Source organism: Rosa rugosa, chromosome 3 (genome assembly GCF_958449725.1).
Source record: "Rosa rugosa chromosome 3, drRosRugo1.1, whole genome shotgun sequence".
In the NCBI taxonomy this organism is placed as follows: Eukaryota; Viridiplantae; Streptophyta; class Magnoliopsida; order Rosales; family Rosaceae; genus Rosa; species Rosa rugosa.
Genome location: NC_084822.1, coordinates 36108560 through 36124070, shown reverse-complemented (window position 1 = coordinate 36124070; position 15511 = coordinate 36108560). Strand labels below are relative to the sequence as shown.

Below are 15511 nucleotides of genomic sequence, written 5' to 3'. Positions count from 1 at the left end.
ATTCGAATCGGGTACTGAACCGACTGGTATACGGATTGATTCGATTCATTTTTTAAACAAAGGGTTTTGATTGCTCGGCTCTTTTTTCTTCATTTTGAAGATAGAATAGTTATCTCACTACAAATCCACATTTCCCTGAAACGTAGGTAACATGGCGCACTTTCATACCATGTGTAAGGTTTTAATTGGCAATCGCACTATCTACGTGGCACGGTAATTGTGTGGAAAACATTCTCAATAAAACGTTGATATCATAATTATGACTTCAGGCTCCTCTAGAGATAATGCTCGCTCTTATACTATTCGTAAAATTCAATGCCACATGTAATAGCAAAGTCAAGATTAAGTGACAACAAAATTCTGTAGATTAAAAAAAATTTCTTCTCTCATCTATCATGAAAACTATGAATGTCGGGGTGGGACTCCATTTTCCTTCTTATTCTTCTATGGTAGATGAACTATTTCCCAATGGTGCACTTACCAAATAAGGGAATGAACATATTTTCTTGTTCCAAACCAATAATGCGTGAAACAAATGTCAAATGAATTGTAAAAACTGAGAAATTTGCTAACAGTTGAATCTTATCGATCAAGTTAGCCTATCAACATAGATGTTATTGATGAAAATAAAAAAATTACATTTGACACAATTTTCATGGGCAAGTTCAAAGTGGTTAAGCTTAACTCAGATAAACCAATTAAGGGTAAATATGAGATAATGAAGGAGATTATTTTGTATTGAACTACTGATAAGCAGATCTTCTTACGATCCTTCCTTCCTTTGTTTGTTTCTTAATCAATGACCCATCATTATTGATTTGCTGGCTTGCCTTCTTAACATGTGTAAGTCGTGCCACAACAGAACTCTTGATAAGTTCCAATCATTGATCAATTAACCAATAAGATCACGTTCATCTCACAATCGCTTATCATTACCCATGTTAGCTTGTCACCTTCATCTCACAATCGCTTACCTTCATCTCACGATCTCTCTTCTCTTCTCTTCTCTGCTCCACTTTAACGATATTTTATAAAAATATTACGTCTGCCTGACTCTGAATAAACTTATTCGGACATTTAATTATTTCGAAATTAAGTTTGTTTGGACGAAAATAGTTTTTTTTTTGCCAAACACCTCCTAATATCAGTTTACCAAAACCCACACATGACCTTTCCAAAAGAAAAGGAGAAGGATCCAGAAAGGACACATCTTTCTTACCCAATCTCAGGTGGTGAAGGACAACCTCAGCCAATCAATTACCAGAGAAAGATATAGTACCCAAAGTTTTAACAATTGATCGCCTTAATTGGATAGTTATTAATTGGTGCCAAAAAGCTTTCCTTCCATTTCTATTCTGGTCCAAAATATCAAATTCAGGTGTCAAAGTTCAAAGAAGCACATTTATATCAATTCAAACTCTCTTCTCATTTTCTCTTTTCTAATTCCATAACTATATAAAAAATTTCTCATCCATTTCACTCAAATCTCCCCAAAATCAAACAAAACCCATTTTGAAAACTCTGTTCTTGATCTTGTTGATTTCAGGGTCAAGATTAGATAGATAATCCTGTCCAAAAAAATATGGGGTTCGAGAAAGAAGCAACCTCGTCCTCCAGCCGTCTCCGATCACCGCCGGCGACCGAGGAGACGCCGCTGATCGGAGCCCCGAAGCCGCTGTCGTCCCAAGCCAAGACCTTCGCCAATGTCTTCATCGCCATCGTCGGCGCCGGCGTTCTGGGTATGCCGTACTCGTTCAAACGCACCGGCTGGATCATGAGCCTCCTGACGCTCTTCTTCGTCGCGTTTCTGACCCACCATTGCATGATGCTGTTGGTCTACACGCGCCGGAAGCTCGAGTCTCCCGACGCGCCGGCGAAGATTGCGTCGTTCGGGGATTTGGGCTTCACCGTTTGTGGCTCTGCCGGGAGGTTAGTGGTTGATGTTCTTATCATTCTTGCTCAGGCTGGTTTTTGCGTTGGTTATCTTCTTTTTATTGGTAATACACTCGCCCATTTGATCAATCCCCCAACTTCAACCGATTTGAGCCCCAATATAATGGGTCTGGCTCCCAAAAGCTTTTACATTTGGGGGTGTTTCCCGTTTCAATTAGGATTGAATTCCATTAAAACGCTTACCCATTTGGCCCCTTTGAGTATTTTTGCTGATGTGGTTGATCTTGGAGCAATGGGCGTGGTGATCATTGAGGATTTGTTGATTATGATCAAAGGGGTGGATTTCTCTTCATTGAAAACTTTTGGGGATGTTTCTTTGTTCTTTTATGCCTTGGGTGTGTCTGTGTACTCATTTGAAGGGGTTGGGATGGTTTTGCCTTTGGAGTCGGAGGCCAAAGATAAGGACAAGTTTGGGAGAGTCTTGGCTTTTACGATGGTGTTCATTGCTCTCATGTATGGGAGCTTTGGAGCTTTCGGTTACTTTGCTTTCGGGGAACAGACTAAGGATTTGATCACGGCTAACCTTGGTAAAGGCTTGATTTCCACTCTGGTGAAGCTTGGTCTTGTGATCAATCTGTTCTTCACGTTGCCTATAATGATGAACCCGGTTTATGAAATCGTGGAGAGGCGGCTGTGGGGTGGGAGATACTGCCTGTGGTTGAGATGGTTGCTCGTGTTGGCGGTGAGTTTGGTGGCTTTGTTGGTCCCCAACTTTGCTGATTTCATGGCTTTGGTTGGGAGTGGTGTGTGCTGTGTTCTGGGGTTTGTTGTGCCTACCTTGTTTCATCTCATGGTCTTCAAGGGAGAGATGGGGTGGAAGCAATGGCTCTCAGACGTAAGCATTTTGGTGATAGGAATTACTCTTGGGATTTCAGGAACTTGGTTTGCTCTGCAAGAAATTTTTGCTGCCAAGGATGTTTGAGCAATGAGCATCAACTATGATCTTCTCAGTATAGTAGCATGCAACCATTTCATATGTGTTGCCAAAAGATCCTTATTATCTTCTTTTGGTCACAAATGGCATCTTCAATCATTTACTGAAATGGTGTTAGTAAAATTGTAATTCTCAAATTTTAGAAAGATTTACGGATTGTACTGATATCGACTGTTTTGCTTTAAGATAGGTGCTGCTGGTTTTTTGTAATATTGTGATGACTTTCTTCATATTAAGAAATAAATGACGTATAGTATTGTTTGTTTCATTTGCATTCTGCAAATGAGGAAAGAAATTACAGGGAAGAGGAAGAGGTTAAGCTATGTTGTATTGGATTTGAAATGTTAGGAACATGGATTGTGTTTGAGAATTTATCCAAATCTTCTGGAAATAAACGGATGATGACTACTTCTTCTCGTAAAACCATCATTATCGGCTAATGCAATTACACACGACCACCGATTGTTTTCATGTCTGTATATTTTGCGTACATCATTTCCCAATTGAAACTGTCACATCTATAGCCAATTGGTATTGATTTCTGCCCACTGAGGTGCATTTAGAAATTATTGGAGGTGTATACTATAGCAATAAGAGCTTACGATATGACATGAGAGCAGTATGAAAGTGGGAGGGAGTTGGGCAAATTGAGCACCAGATGCCTTGGGACTAATAGCATTTCACTCTCTTTCAAGCTTCCACGGTATCAGAACCCGTAAACATTAGTAATACTAATAACAATTCTGACTTCAATTCTCTAGCAAATTAGCATTAATGGGCAAATGACTTCACTAATGAAGATACAAGATTAAGTGATCACCCAAGTGCAAAGGGTATTTTTCATCCCACTGGAACTTAATTCAAGTTATGTTGTCAAACAAGAAGATACTAAAGAAAAGAGTAACTCAAGTGCCAAGTGGTAACAGAACTGAGAGACCTAGAGCATCCCACATCAATATTAGAGTAGGTAGAAAGTAGAAATCCCAAAACCATCGCAATAACAATCAAATGATCAATCGACTGTTTTTAAAGTATCCGATTGTAAAACTTCTCTTTCTACCATAAACTATGAAAGAACATATGAACTTGAGAAACGCAGAAAAGAAAACATTGCTTCGGGCGTAAAAGAGTATATGCTCCACAAGCATTCAAGCAAACCATCAGAAAATGAACGTTAATATATTGAACAAATAGAAAATCACCAAAACAAACAATTTGAAACTGTACTGAAATAAGCAAAGTTCTGAACGTCCCATACTGTATTAGCAAAACTTGCACTCTTGTTCGAGGAAAAAGAACCAACTACAAGTTTTATTCTAGAGAAGAATATGGCGAAGCCACAAAAAATACAACTCAATTAATAATACAATCATCAAGTGTGTAAAGATGGGGGAAAAGAAAACTATCGGCATCAGCCTCAACAGGACTAGGAAAATTCAGAAAAAAAAAATAGAACAAAATCATCCACCAAGCTGAACAGGAAAAAAAAATTATAAAGGAAGAGGCATACACAAGATGAAATACAAAAATACAATACAAGCTTTCAGTAATTTTGAGGCATCAGAAACAAGGACAACCGACCAGTCCATTAATATCCTGCACTTACAAAGCTTCCCACAGTCCATTATCGGAGTCTAATTCCGCATTGATAGTTTAAAAGACCCTGAGGACCTGAAAAGGGTCCGAATCGCTTCTTGGAGTTTGACTGTCGATTGATTTCCTGAATGGAGCCGAAGATCCATAAGGGTCCGCAGAGAAAACAAGGGCAAACCAACCAGTCCATGAATATACTGCACTAATAAAGCTTCACACAGCTAAAATGCACTCCAATTATCGGAGTCTCTTCTCGGAGTCTGACTCTCCATTGATAGCTTAAAAGGCCCTGTGGACCCAAAAGGGTCCGAATCTCTTCTTGAACTTTGACCGTCAAATGATGTCCTGAATGGAGCTGAAGATCCATAAGGGTCAGAGTCTGCTCTTGGAGTGCTGTCGAATGACGACCTAAATGGAGCTGAAGACCCATAAGGGTCTGAATCTCTTCTTGGAGTTTGACCATCGAATGATGTCCTAAATGACGCTGAAGAACCAAAACGGTCCGAGTCTCTTCCTGGAGTTTGACTGTCAAATGATGTCCTAAATGGACCTGAAGACCCGTAAGGGTCTGAGTCTCTTCTTGGAGTTTGACTGTCAAATGATATCCTAAATGACGAGGAAGAACCAAAAGGGTCTGAGTCCCTTCTTGGAGTTTCACTATCCAGTGATGTCCTAAATGGTGCTGAAGACCCAAACGGATCTGGGATGTCATCAAATGATGGGAACCCATGACCCTGATCGAAGTCTCTACTGCTGCGCATAGAATCAAATCTTCCAAACTTTTCTTGAGGGAAAAATCCACTATCATGTGATCTGAAGGAATCAAACCTGGACAAGCTGTCAAAGGAGGGTTCTAAACTATCTTTGAACCTTGGTGGAGAGTATCCTGAATTGAGTGGAGTGCTAGGAACAGAATCATCAAAAGTAAATGGGCGGCTCTTCTGGGAAAAGCTACTAGTTTGGGATGACCCGGTCTTGATAGGGTTGAGGCCAAACTCTCCAGACCCACCACCATAATAGTAGTTATCTCTATGACCGTCATGATCCGTATCCTACATCACATGATAAGAGCGTTAATAGCACAATTCAGTATGCCAAGAACAATCACAAATAGCAGCAAAGAAGAAAGCTTGGAAGAAAGAAATCACAGTGAGTTGCCTTTTAAACCGACCTGTTTTTCACCGTCACCACCATCTATACTATGAGCAAGCACTTAGTATGTTTAGTCTTATTTATTTTCCTTTCATGAAACCCCCCAACATTTCCAAAAATATGCAACACACTATGCACCTTCACCTAAGAAAGCACGAAAACGGGTACGGAAAAACGGTGCGGATTCGATATGAGGTGTATATATATAACTTAAAAGGAAAACTTTCTTTCTTTTTTTCTTTTTGAAAAGAAACGGCTTTTATAGAAAGGCCAATAAAAGCAAAATACAAAAAGGAAAACATTAAACAGCACAAATTCAAATAAAACATCATAAAATGTTTAGGCAATAAGAGAAGATAATTGGGGTTATCAAGCACAGATAAACAGTGGCTGACAAATGGTTTATATTGCTAAGAGACATAACAAGTACAAGTCTTCTAGGAGTGTAAAACTATACAAGTCTTCTAGGAGTCTTCTAATCACCAAAGGAGTTATGTAACTATCATAGATAAAAGAATATATAGTTACAAGAGATAGTATCTATGAAATGAACTGATAAGCCAACGATAAGTCTTCTGCATAGATGATGAAGAGAAGAGAGGAGAAGACTAGTAAAGCTTGCGCAAAGATGATGAAGTAGAATGAAAACTGCTCTGTTTGCGCGAAGATGAAGAGCCTGCGGACTGATCGTATCAAACTCACGGCAGGATATTAGGTTTATTTAGTATTTTTTATCTTCTATTTCAGGGTAATTAAAATTCCAATATACCCCCACGTATCCTATTTTTCAAAAACATGTATCCACCAAGAGTAAATCACGTTTCCAAGCATATCCGACCCGTTTCCAGTATCGGTACGGGATACACCTCTGATTTCACATATCCATGCACTGTAGACCTTACTCTGTATAACACAAGATGATCTTAATGCATAATTCTTTTCCTAATGCCAAATTTAAAGTGCCGCTACCGAGACTTTAATTGAACAAAGCCCAAAATATAACTCCTTTCGTATATACATAAAGCCAATACTGAATCCGGAACCTCAATTTGGATTAAGATCAAAGAAACTCCTATTTGGTTGAAGAAACTCTAGCTACTACAGTGATTTACATAAAAAATAAAAATAAAAAAGACTAAAAAATCACTGAAGATCAAAGCAATACCAATACTATTAAAATTATCTAAAACTCACACAACAGAACCAAACAAGTAATTTTCTCAGGTCCCTAGAGGCAACCATTGTAACAAAACAAAGAAACAATAACAGGTCACCACACCACCACAAATAACTAGATAGTAGAAGATAAATCATCCAGCAATTACATGAGGTCAAGTATTGATTTCGATTTGACTAATACTGAGTACACAATGCTAAAGTATTGGGTTACCTTGGTGGTACTAACTGCATTAAATCCCCACACCGAGTCAACGTCATCATTGGCGTCAAATGTACCCCACACTGGTTCGTCAAAACTCTTGTCACCAGAAAACACAGACCCAGCACCCCCATGATCACTGCACATGAAAAATATGTCATTGCAACAATTATGCAGGTACAGAAGATGTGCAATTCTCTACAGATTCACCAATATGATCTGATGGTCATTTAAGGCAGGATGACATTAATGAGGAGCACCATTTAACAAAGGACGGGGTTATAGATAATTTCAATAAAAAACTTAAGGCCGGGCTGGTTGATAAATCATTCCTTTCAATAAAAATGCACCACAGAGCTAATCAAAATGAAAAACGAATGTGCACCAAGAACTTGAGATGAAGCATGATGACATATAATTTAAATGGGAATGATCCTACAGGAAAGAAAAAATGGTATATGTGTGTGTGAGTGTGTCTATCTGTTGTACAAACAACCAAGTGTTACGGGATGTTCATTTCAAGTATCAGGATACAGGATAGTATAAAAATTCTTGTGATGAAGACAGTAACTTTCTATAATTTAAAGTGGACGTACAGTTTTTGGCAATAACCAGACCTCCTCGTGTAACGCAACAACAAACACTAATTAAGCAGATCTTACATACACAGAAAACTAAAATATTAGAAATATACCTTTGAGTTTCCTTGTCACGGGGTGAGACTGTAGTCTTTCCAAAGTTAGAATCTGAAAATTCTCTAGACGGGCTTCCAACAGTACTGCTAGCTAATGGACTGTTCGGAACACTTTTTACTGATTCGTCTTCATTTTTATCATATGCTGCTCCATTTTCAACAACTTTTTCACCTGTACTTTGAGGCTTTTCCGACTCGCCATCAACTTTAGGCTGAGAAGCAGCTGTTGGACTCTCAGCTGTAGAAGCTTTTTCCTTCTTAGCTGATGAGGATTTCCGTCTTGGAGGAGCTAGGACATTTGGTACATCAAGAGTGAGCTCTTTGACAAAAGTGAATCCTGAAGAGTAAAATTCTGTATTAGCCACCTTGAGAATTTAGAAACCAATCTTCAAATTAGCAAATTCATAAATGGAACTAAAACGTAGCTACATACTACATTCACCATGGGGAAGGGGGAAACTATCTCTAAATGAGTACCACAACTAAAAACCTCTTTTGCAAAGGATGCGTGAAACAAGTGAACTACTCCTATAACCGAGCCAACCACAGATCAGTCACCATGAAATGGGCAGGAATAACATATGCATCCGACTCTAAATATTCGATAAGAGACATGCATTTGATAAATAAAGTACAACACTGACGACAAGACTCCCTGGAATGATATAGCAATGTATATCTGGTAGATTAGGTATCAAATGTTTATAATTGTTTGCCAACTTGATGTGCTAATGCTAATCTAACGATTATGATGAACCAACCTACTTAAGATCAATTTATGGCATACCTTCATCTTCGAACTTATCCCAATCTTCATCCCAGTCAGCCGCTCCTTCTTGGATGCCCACTTGCCAGCCTTGTTTAGAAAACAAAAGTTAAAACCAGGAGCCAAATGCAACATAATTGATCTTTATGCAGTGAAAAATAAAAAGAAAGAAATGACAAACTCATGAAACCCTTTCAGATACTCATAAACTCTGAAGAATTTTATGACATGGTTTATATATATATAAAGTTTATTTTTACCTACCATTTTCTGTTGGTTAGATTTCAATCCCCGATAGAATAAATTCATCATTTTACATAGATTCTGAAATACCAAGTAACAAGAGGAAGAGATCAACTTACCAAAGGGAAGCTCAGTTAATGTTGTAGGTTTTGCACGTAATCCATACTTTTTGCAGCGCTCATTGAGAGTTTTCACAAGCTCATCAAGATCAGATTGGATGCGATCAACGCGATCCTGAAAATGTTAGTTAAAAAACTAATCAGACTCTGGAAAGATTATCTTTAATCATCTAAGTTTAAATCTTTAAACATACCTGAAGAGTGCCATCACCACTACCTTCTTGCTCCATTTTGACAATTGCCCGGTATAGGTCCATTTTCTTCTCCTGCACATAGAACCATAAGAAAATAGATTCTATTATACTAGGAGCAACCACATGCAATGCATGTGACAGCTAGTGTGAGAAAAATAGGGTAGTTAAGTTATATATTGATGACATCATTGCCTTGAGGTTTTTTTTTTTTTTTTTCCTTCTTTTGAAACGGAAACAACCTTTTATTGAAAAATGAAACAGAAAGAAGAAACAAAAGCCGTGGACTTCTTCACAGCTAGATAAAGGAAGCAAAACATAACCCAAGAAGACTACAACATTACCCTTATCTATTAAACTTGTAATCAATCAAATTTAATATAAATTTTATAACTTTTAATTCAATCTTGGGTGTACAAGTCTCTTTATTATAGAACAAATAAGATGAATATCCCTCTTAGGCTATCAGCATTTAACTATATTCCTCTTTTCATCTTACTTTCTCTCTACCCTCTACACCCTCTATCCCACTACTCCTAAAAGTAGCATAGGTTTTTATCTGTTCTATTACTCCAAAACATAAAAAGTCCTACTTGATTTTGAATTCAAATTTTAGTTTATCTACCAGAACACTTAAAGAGAACCACCTAAGTACACAGTAGCATATGCCTCTTTATCTTCAAAAGAGCAAAATACCAAAACATGTGCTCACTCAATGTTCAACAAATTATGAAACTTAGTGACAAGTACCTGCAGATCACGAAAGGTGGCTTCTTCAATAGTCAATTTGGAAGCTACATCTCCAGTTTGTTTGTATTTCTCTTCATATTTCTTGGCTAGGATCTCCGCCTAAATTCATGTATTGTTCAATGAGTCAATGAGCAACTAAAGACGAATGTGAATATGTGCATTTCCTCAAGCATACTAGAATATACCTCACGTCTATCGGAAGACGCCCTTTCTGTGATCTCATTAAGACGATTGTCACATCTGCTCTTGTACAAAACCTTATACAAAAGAGGAAGATAGATTAGAGAAAATATATCAAGGTGATATGCTATCAACACGGTGAAGCATGTCAAACTTAGATGTAAGTTTAAGGATTCCTCCTTATCAGCGGTCAACAGCTGACAGGAAGAAGCATAATTTCTCTACATTAACCACTAGATATAAATTATCACATATTTGATCAAATACCAAAACTATCCTGCACCGATATAGTGAAGCCACCTTGAAATGCAGCAAAGTCTGAACATTATCAGAAAACAAATGATCTAAGATCTATAATCTCTTCTTCCAAGTAAAACAAATATAAGAAATACTCCTCATAACCCTAGCTGTAAATCAGAAAAGAATAAAATAAAATTGGACAATTGGTTCATTATTTTCATCATTATTGTGGTGCATGTGAATAAATCTTCTGATACTCCAACTGACACACATTTTTTTTTTTTTTTATACCCAGGAATCCCCCAACCCACTTTGCAGACCCAGGCTCAAAACTGGGGTCTTCTCTTGTACCCTACAGGAAACTCAGCAAGTAGCTAGGTAAGTGCCGTGAGGGATTTTGAGCCCCAGACCATAAGGAAAACATAATGTTTACCTAAGCTACTTTACTATAAGTTTGTCAATCTAAGGATCTAATGAACAACAAAACCATCCATATATCATAAATAAAGAGAAGAGCTTTGTCAATCTCTTCACCAAATCCACCCTAGATAAATTTTAATATTATAAAGCTATCAAAGTAATGCCATATCATCTCTATTTCTTTCTCTGCAGTAACTTCCCTGTACCTTATTTTCTCTCCTCCCTTCTATCAAGAACATAGCATGTGAGAAATTTCTAGTTTCCAAAAAGTTTTTCTTACACCAGCGAGGATATAGAAAGAAGACCATGAATTACCATTACTTAAAAGAACAAACGTTTGGACATCCAAAATCGCTTATACGTCATGTAACAATTAAAATGCACAACAATCACATTTAAGAAAGAAGATGAGATACTCACAAGTTCCTGCATTTTGACACGGAAATACTCGATTTTCTCTCTAGATTCCAAAATTTCTTTCTCCAGATCTCCTACCTTCAAGGGAAAAGAATAGCATCGAAAGTTGAGGAAAACCAAGCAGAGAGATATAAAGTTCAATGAAATATAATAAATGATGAGCACTAAAGTATGTAGAAATGCCTATCCTCAAGATAACTAATCTCATCTCCATGAACTGATCATGGAATCGTTATACATTCACTGCTGTAACAAACTTCTCACTTAAACTTGATCAAAACATTCTCCATAAAATAATGAATCAAAATCAAGACAACAGTTATTCAAAACAAACAAAACTCGCCAGACTTGCTACGTATCTGAGCTACCCAAAATGACTTGAAATGTCTCAGAAAGCAAAATTAAGAAATAAAACTATGCTAAAACAAAGAACATGCAGGAGCAACCAAAATACTGGTGGTATACACAGTGAGTATCAAAAAAAGTATGTATGTGTGTATGCAGACATGTATAGAACTTAAAAAGTAAAATAAAAATATATACAAGCAAAGCACGACCACATCATCTGACGTGGCAAATGTCTCACTGAAAGTTGGGAAGATGGGAATGAAGTAATGAACTAAGCACCTTTTTATCAGCTTCGGTTGCTTCTTTGAACTTTGTGTTTAGTGACTTAATCTCCTCTTCACTCAGTTGATCTACAAGATGTTTCTCCAATTCTGGCACTCTTGGTTTCTGCTGATTGATCTGCGGCCTTTCCTCAAAATGAGAAGCAGGAACTGGCTTTGGTGGCCTTCCTCCAACTGGAGGTCGACCACCGGGACCAGGCATCCCTCCAACTGGGGGCCGACCTCCAAGGCCAGGCATCCCTCCAACTGGGGGTCGACCACCAGGACCAGGCGTCCCACCAACTGGGGGTGTCATGTGTGGAGGAATACCAGTTGCAGGTCTCCAAGCTACATTGCCAGCATTGCTGTAATTATTTGCAGGTTGAACAATACCGGATAAATCAAACAAAACACTGCTTGGGAGAGCTGCTGGAAGAGGACGTCCCTCCCTATATCGCTCCATCAAATATAGTGCGATACAGAACTCCTTGAGAGAAAGCATGCTATCGTTATCTTGATCTGATAAGTCCCACACCTGCTTTAAAATCTCTGACAGATGTAAACAATAGCATATTGTTAAGAGGTAGAGAATTTGGCACTTCTATAAAAAAAAAATGTTATTGTTTGTTGTCATATTAAAAAAGCAAAAAGCTACAAAAATCTAGACATCATGCCTACATGGAGCAGACAAAGATGAAGTAGTGTGTTATATGACTTGCAAAAAAAATAAATAAATTAATAAATTAATAATAATAATAAACCCTAAACAACTATGCCATCAAGCAAGTTTTTACAACAGCATGAAATACAAGATGCAATTCTATGCAGCACTTATAAGATGTAGGCTTGTGCACATGGTGGCAGTATACCACAAAAGAGACACTACAACACATCTGAAAAAATAAACATCCAGCAGCAAAGCTGCTCACAAGAGAACATTTGATAAATTATCAATCTAGCATGTCAAATTCATGAATTTGAAATTTATTGCATAAGGTAAGAGCTGACACTCCACCACCACCTAGATGTGTGAATTTAAACAAGAAAATTAATGGAGTTACTGTTAACAACTTAAACAGTGAGGTATTAGAGTTTACATAGACTTATCAGTTTCATTTACAAACTACCATAAAAGAAGAAACCAAAAAAAAAAAACAGAGAGCTTTAGTAAATTCATATCATCTACTAAAAAGTAAAAACACAAGCGAGAAGCTAAATTAAATGCAAATATCCCCACCTCTTGGCAATCCCCATTTCAAAAATAAGTCACGAGCTTGATCACCAGTGATTTTCCCGTCTCTGTCTGTGTCGACTTTCACAAAAATATTTGAGTACTTCTGAACATCAGTTTGAGTCATCCTTGGCCAGGATTGACCAGAAGCAGAGTTCCCAGCTCCATATGAAACTCCAGATGTTGTAGTCTGGGTGGGGACCTGCTGGTTTGATGATGCAAATGACCGGGGCTGCTGAGGTTGGCCACCAACAGGCTGCATAGGTGAAACCGTACTTGGCCTCTCTGAAGATTGAGGCCCAGAAGTAACTGGAACAATGGCCGATGAGAATGGTACACTGCCACCCGGAAATGCATGAGAAGATGATTGGGGCCCGGCAGATACTGGTACAACGGCAGATGAGACTGGTATGCTGCCAGAAGGAAATGAATTTGTAGAAGCGTTTTGCTTTGGTTGAGATGGGATTGCAGAAAACACATCATCTCCAAAAGATGAGTCGGGAGCAAAGCCATTCCCAGAAACATTTAATGATTTGGAATCCTTAGCCGGTGGTCCTGATGGTGTCATGCCAGAAGGTGCCTGTGGTCTAGAGAGTGCGGAAACTGTTGGTCCAGATGTTGCCAGCCCAAATCCATCTTGTGTTGCAGATGGAGTGATCCCTCTATTTAAGACTTGTGAGTGCATCCCTGTCACAGATCCACCTGCCCTTCCTCCAACCCAATCATTTGACATGCTCGAGTTTGGTGGACGAGAACCTACCACTGAAACTCCCTGGGAGAACCCTTGTGAAGAAACACCCTGCGTCAGTTGGGAAGCAGCAGTAGTAGATTGAGGCACTGGTGGCCTCATTGTCTGACCTTGAGAAAGGAAAGCTTGGTGGTTCATATTTACATTTGAAGAAACTTGTGGCCCCCTTAACCCAAGATTTTGGGAGGATGTGGGAGTAACAGCACCACCTGGGGTGGAAGATACTGCTGGAGCAGAACTGAACTGAGGTGCAGGTGCAGGTGCAGGTGCAGGTGTACCCGTCAAATTTATTTGTGGTGCAGGTATTTTAGATGCAGCTGGACCATATAAAGCTGCCTTCACAATTTCGGGGGTAAGGTCTCGCTTACTTTGTGCCACAGTGACAAGTTTAAGAGCATTGTAGAACTCTTCCCGACCAAGAAAACCAGTCTGCCTCCGATCTGCATGTGCCCATATCTGCCAGAAAGGCAATAAGACAATATAACTTGAACTGATCCAAACTTCTGTTGGAAACACATAATGACAAAATACTTCATTTTGATCTAAAGCTAACGGATGAATAATCCACGCTTGTTGTTCTATATAGTAATCACTCCAACCAAACAGATACACGACTCCAAAAACCTATATGTTCATATCATCATTAACCAACCAAAAACCTGTCAGTTATATGCTGCAATCCATACTAATTCAGAATCGGCTTATGTAATCATTCATACCTAACCTCAACAAAAGCTGCTGTAGGTTTGCACCACTACCTAGTAGTACGTTTGGAAACCAATTCTTCATAGCTTCATCTATGCAGATAACTCACATCTTACTAGCAATGCAAATAACATTACTAAAGTGCCCCACCTAAGATCGGACTGGATAAGCCAGAAAAGCAAATGAGTGGAGTAACAGCTACTTCCAATGTTATTTAATTTTCGAAAAGAAAAAAAAAGGCTAATGACACGATACCAAAACTTTCTCAAGTTCTTAAAATGCTAACTGGACTACTTAGTCATAGTAGTATCGAAATTTCGACTGAATAAGCATCAACTCCCCATTTATAACAATGCCGATTGCAAAACTCAGCTCCGATCAGAGAATTACGATGTCCGGAGCTTCTATCAACCACTTCAATCACAACTAGACTAAAAACTCAAATCAATCCGATGCAGAACACATTAATATCAACACCAAAGCCCGATCAAAACTATAATCACACACATACATAGCATAAACGTGTTAACCGACATGCATATACAGGAGAAGTACCTGCGCGAGGACCGGTTTAGGGAGACCGGAGGCTTGGAAGAAAGCGACGGCTTCGGCGCCACTAATTCGACCATCGCGGTCCAAATCGGCTCGTCGGAAATACGCATCGAATAGATCGACATTCGCCGCTTGGTTCTGCGCCGACGCCATCGCCACCGTCAAATTGCGAATCGGCTCAGATCAGACCATGAATCAGACCACGGCGGTACGCGTAGCCAAGAGACTATACGGGTGCGGTGGAGCACCGGAGAAACCAGGTGGTGGGAATTCCGAGCAATAATTCAAAGCCCTACGGAGAATTGTACAGAGAGACTTGTAAATTGTAATCGTTCTTCTCCGATTCGGAGGAAAAAAAAAAAGAAAGAAAGAAGACGACGACGGAGTTAAAAAAAAAAAAAAATTAAAATAACGATCGTTGGCTGTAATACTTTTCCTGAGGACAAAAATACTACTGTTTTCGTGGTGATATTTCAAAACTGCCACTGGGACCGATGGCCCGGCCCATTAGGTGCCAACCACCAATGGTTGAAGAACAGTATTACAGTCCTAATCACCAAAAAGGACTCCAACCAGATTTGAATGATAATTTTTTTATTTTTATTTTGTAGTAAACACGTCAACAAATCCTAATGAT

The 15511-nt window shown here is 38.7% G+C and overlaps 2 protein-coding genes across 2 annotated transcripts; one reads left to right on the top strand and one right to left on the bottom strand.

Annotated features, from left to right (window-relative positions):
- The first annotated feature begins 1218 nt into the window (after positions 1 to 1218).
- LOC133740027 (amino acid transporter AVT3B-like) lies at positions 1219 to 3150 on the top strand. Its single transcript, XM_062167859.1, has one exon. It carries the CDS (start codon positions 1583 to 1585, stop codon positions 2873 to 2875), a length of 1293 nt encoding a protein of 430 aa, XP_062023843.1. The 5' UTR covers positions 1219 to 1582; the 3' UTR covers positions 2876 to 3150.
- Positions 3151 to 4114: 964 nt separating this feature from the next.
- On the bottom strand, positions 4115 to 15255 carry LOC133740063 (uncharacterized). The gene is made up of 12 exons (XM_062167913.1): positions 14878 to 15255; positions 12876 to 14073; positions 11658 to 12187; positions 11034 to 11108; positions 9959 to 10030; positions 9774 to 9872; positions 9027 to 9098; positions 8833 to 8947; positions 8492 to 8560; positions 7705 to 8041; positions 7023 to 7149; positions 4115 to 5532 (listed from the first exon to the last, which is right to left on the bottom strand). The coding sequence occupies exons 1-12, from the start codon at positions 15025 to 15027 to the stop codon at positions 4702 to 4704; spliced, it is 3675 nt and encodes a 1224-aa protein (XP_062023897.1). The 5' UTR covers positions 15028 to 15255; the 3' UTR covers positions 4115 to 4701.
- Positions 15256 to 15511: the final 256 nt, after the last annotated feature.

Bases quoted from the DNA above. Each gene is read 5' to 3' on its own strand.
- LOC133740027 (XM_062167859.1), top strand. From the start codon at position 1,583: ATGGGGTTCGAGAAAGAAGCAACCTCGTCCTCCAGCCGTCTCCGATCA.
- LOC133740063 (XM_062167913.1), bottom strand. From the start codon at position 15,027: ATGGCGTCGGCGCAGAACCAAGCGGCGAATGTCGATCTATTCGATGCG. The intron at 9,099-9,773 runs GTACTTGTCACT...TTCTATGTGCAG, and splicing joins CCACCTTTCGTGATCTGCAG to GAGAAGAAAATGGACCTATA. The intron at 8,561-8,832 runs GTAAGTTGATCT...TTTCTAAACAAG, and splicing joins ATTAACTGAGCTTCCCTTTG to GCTGGCAAGTGGGCATCCAA.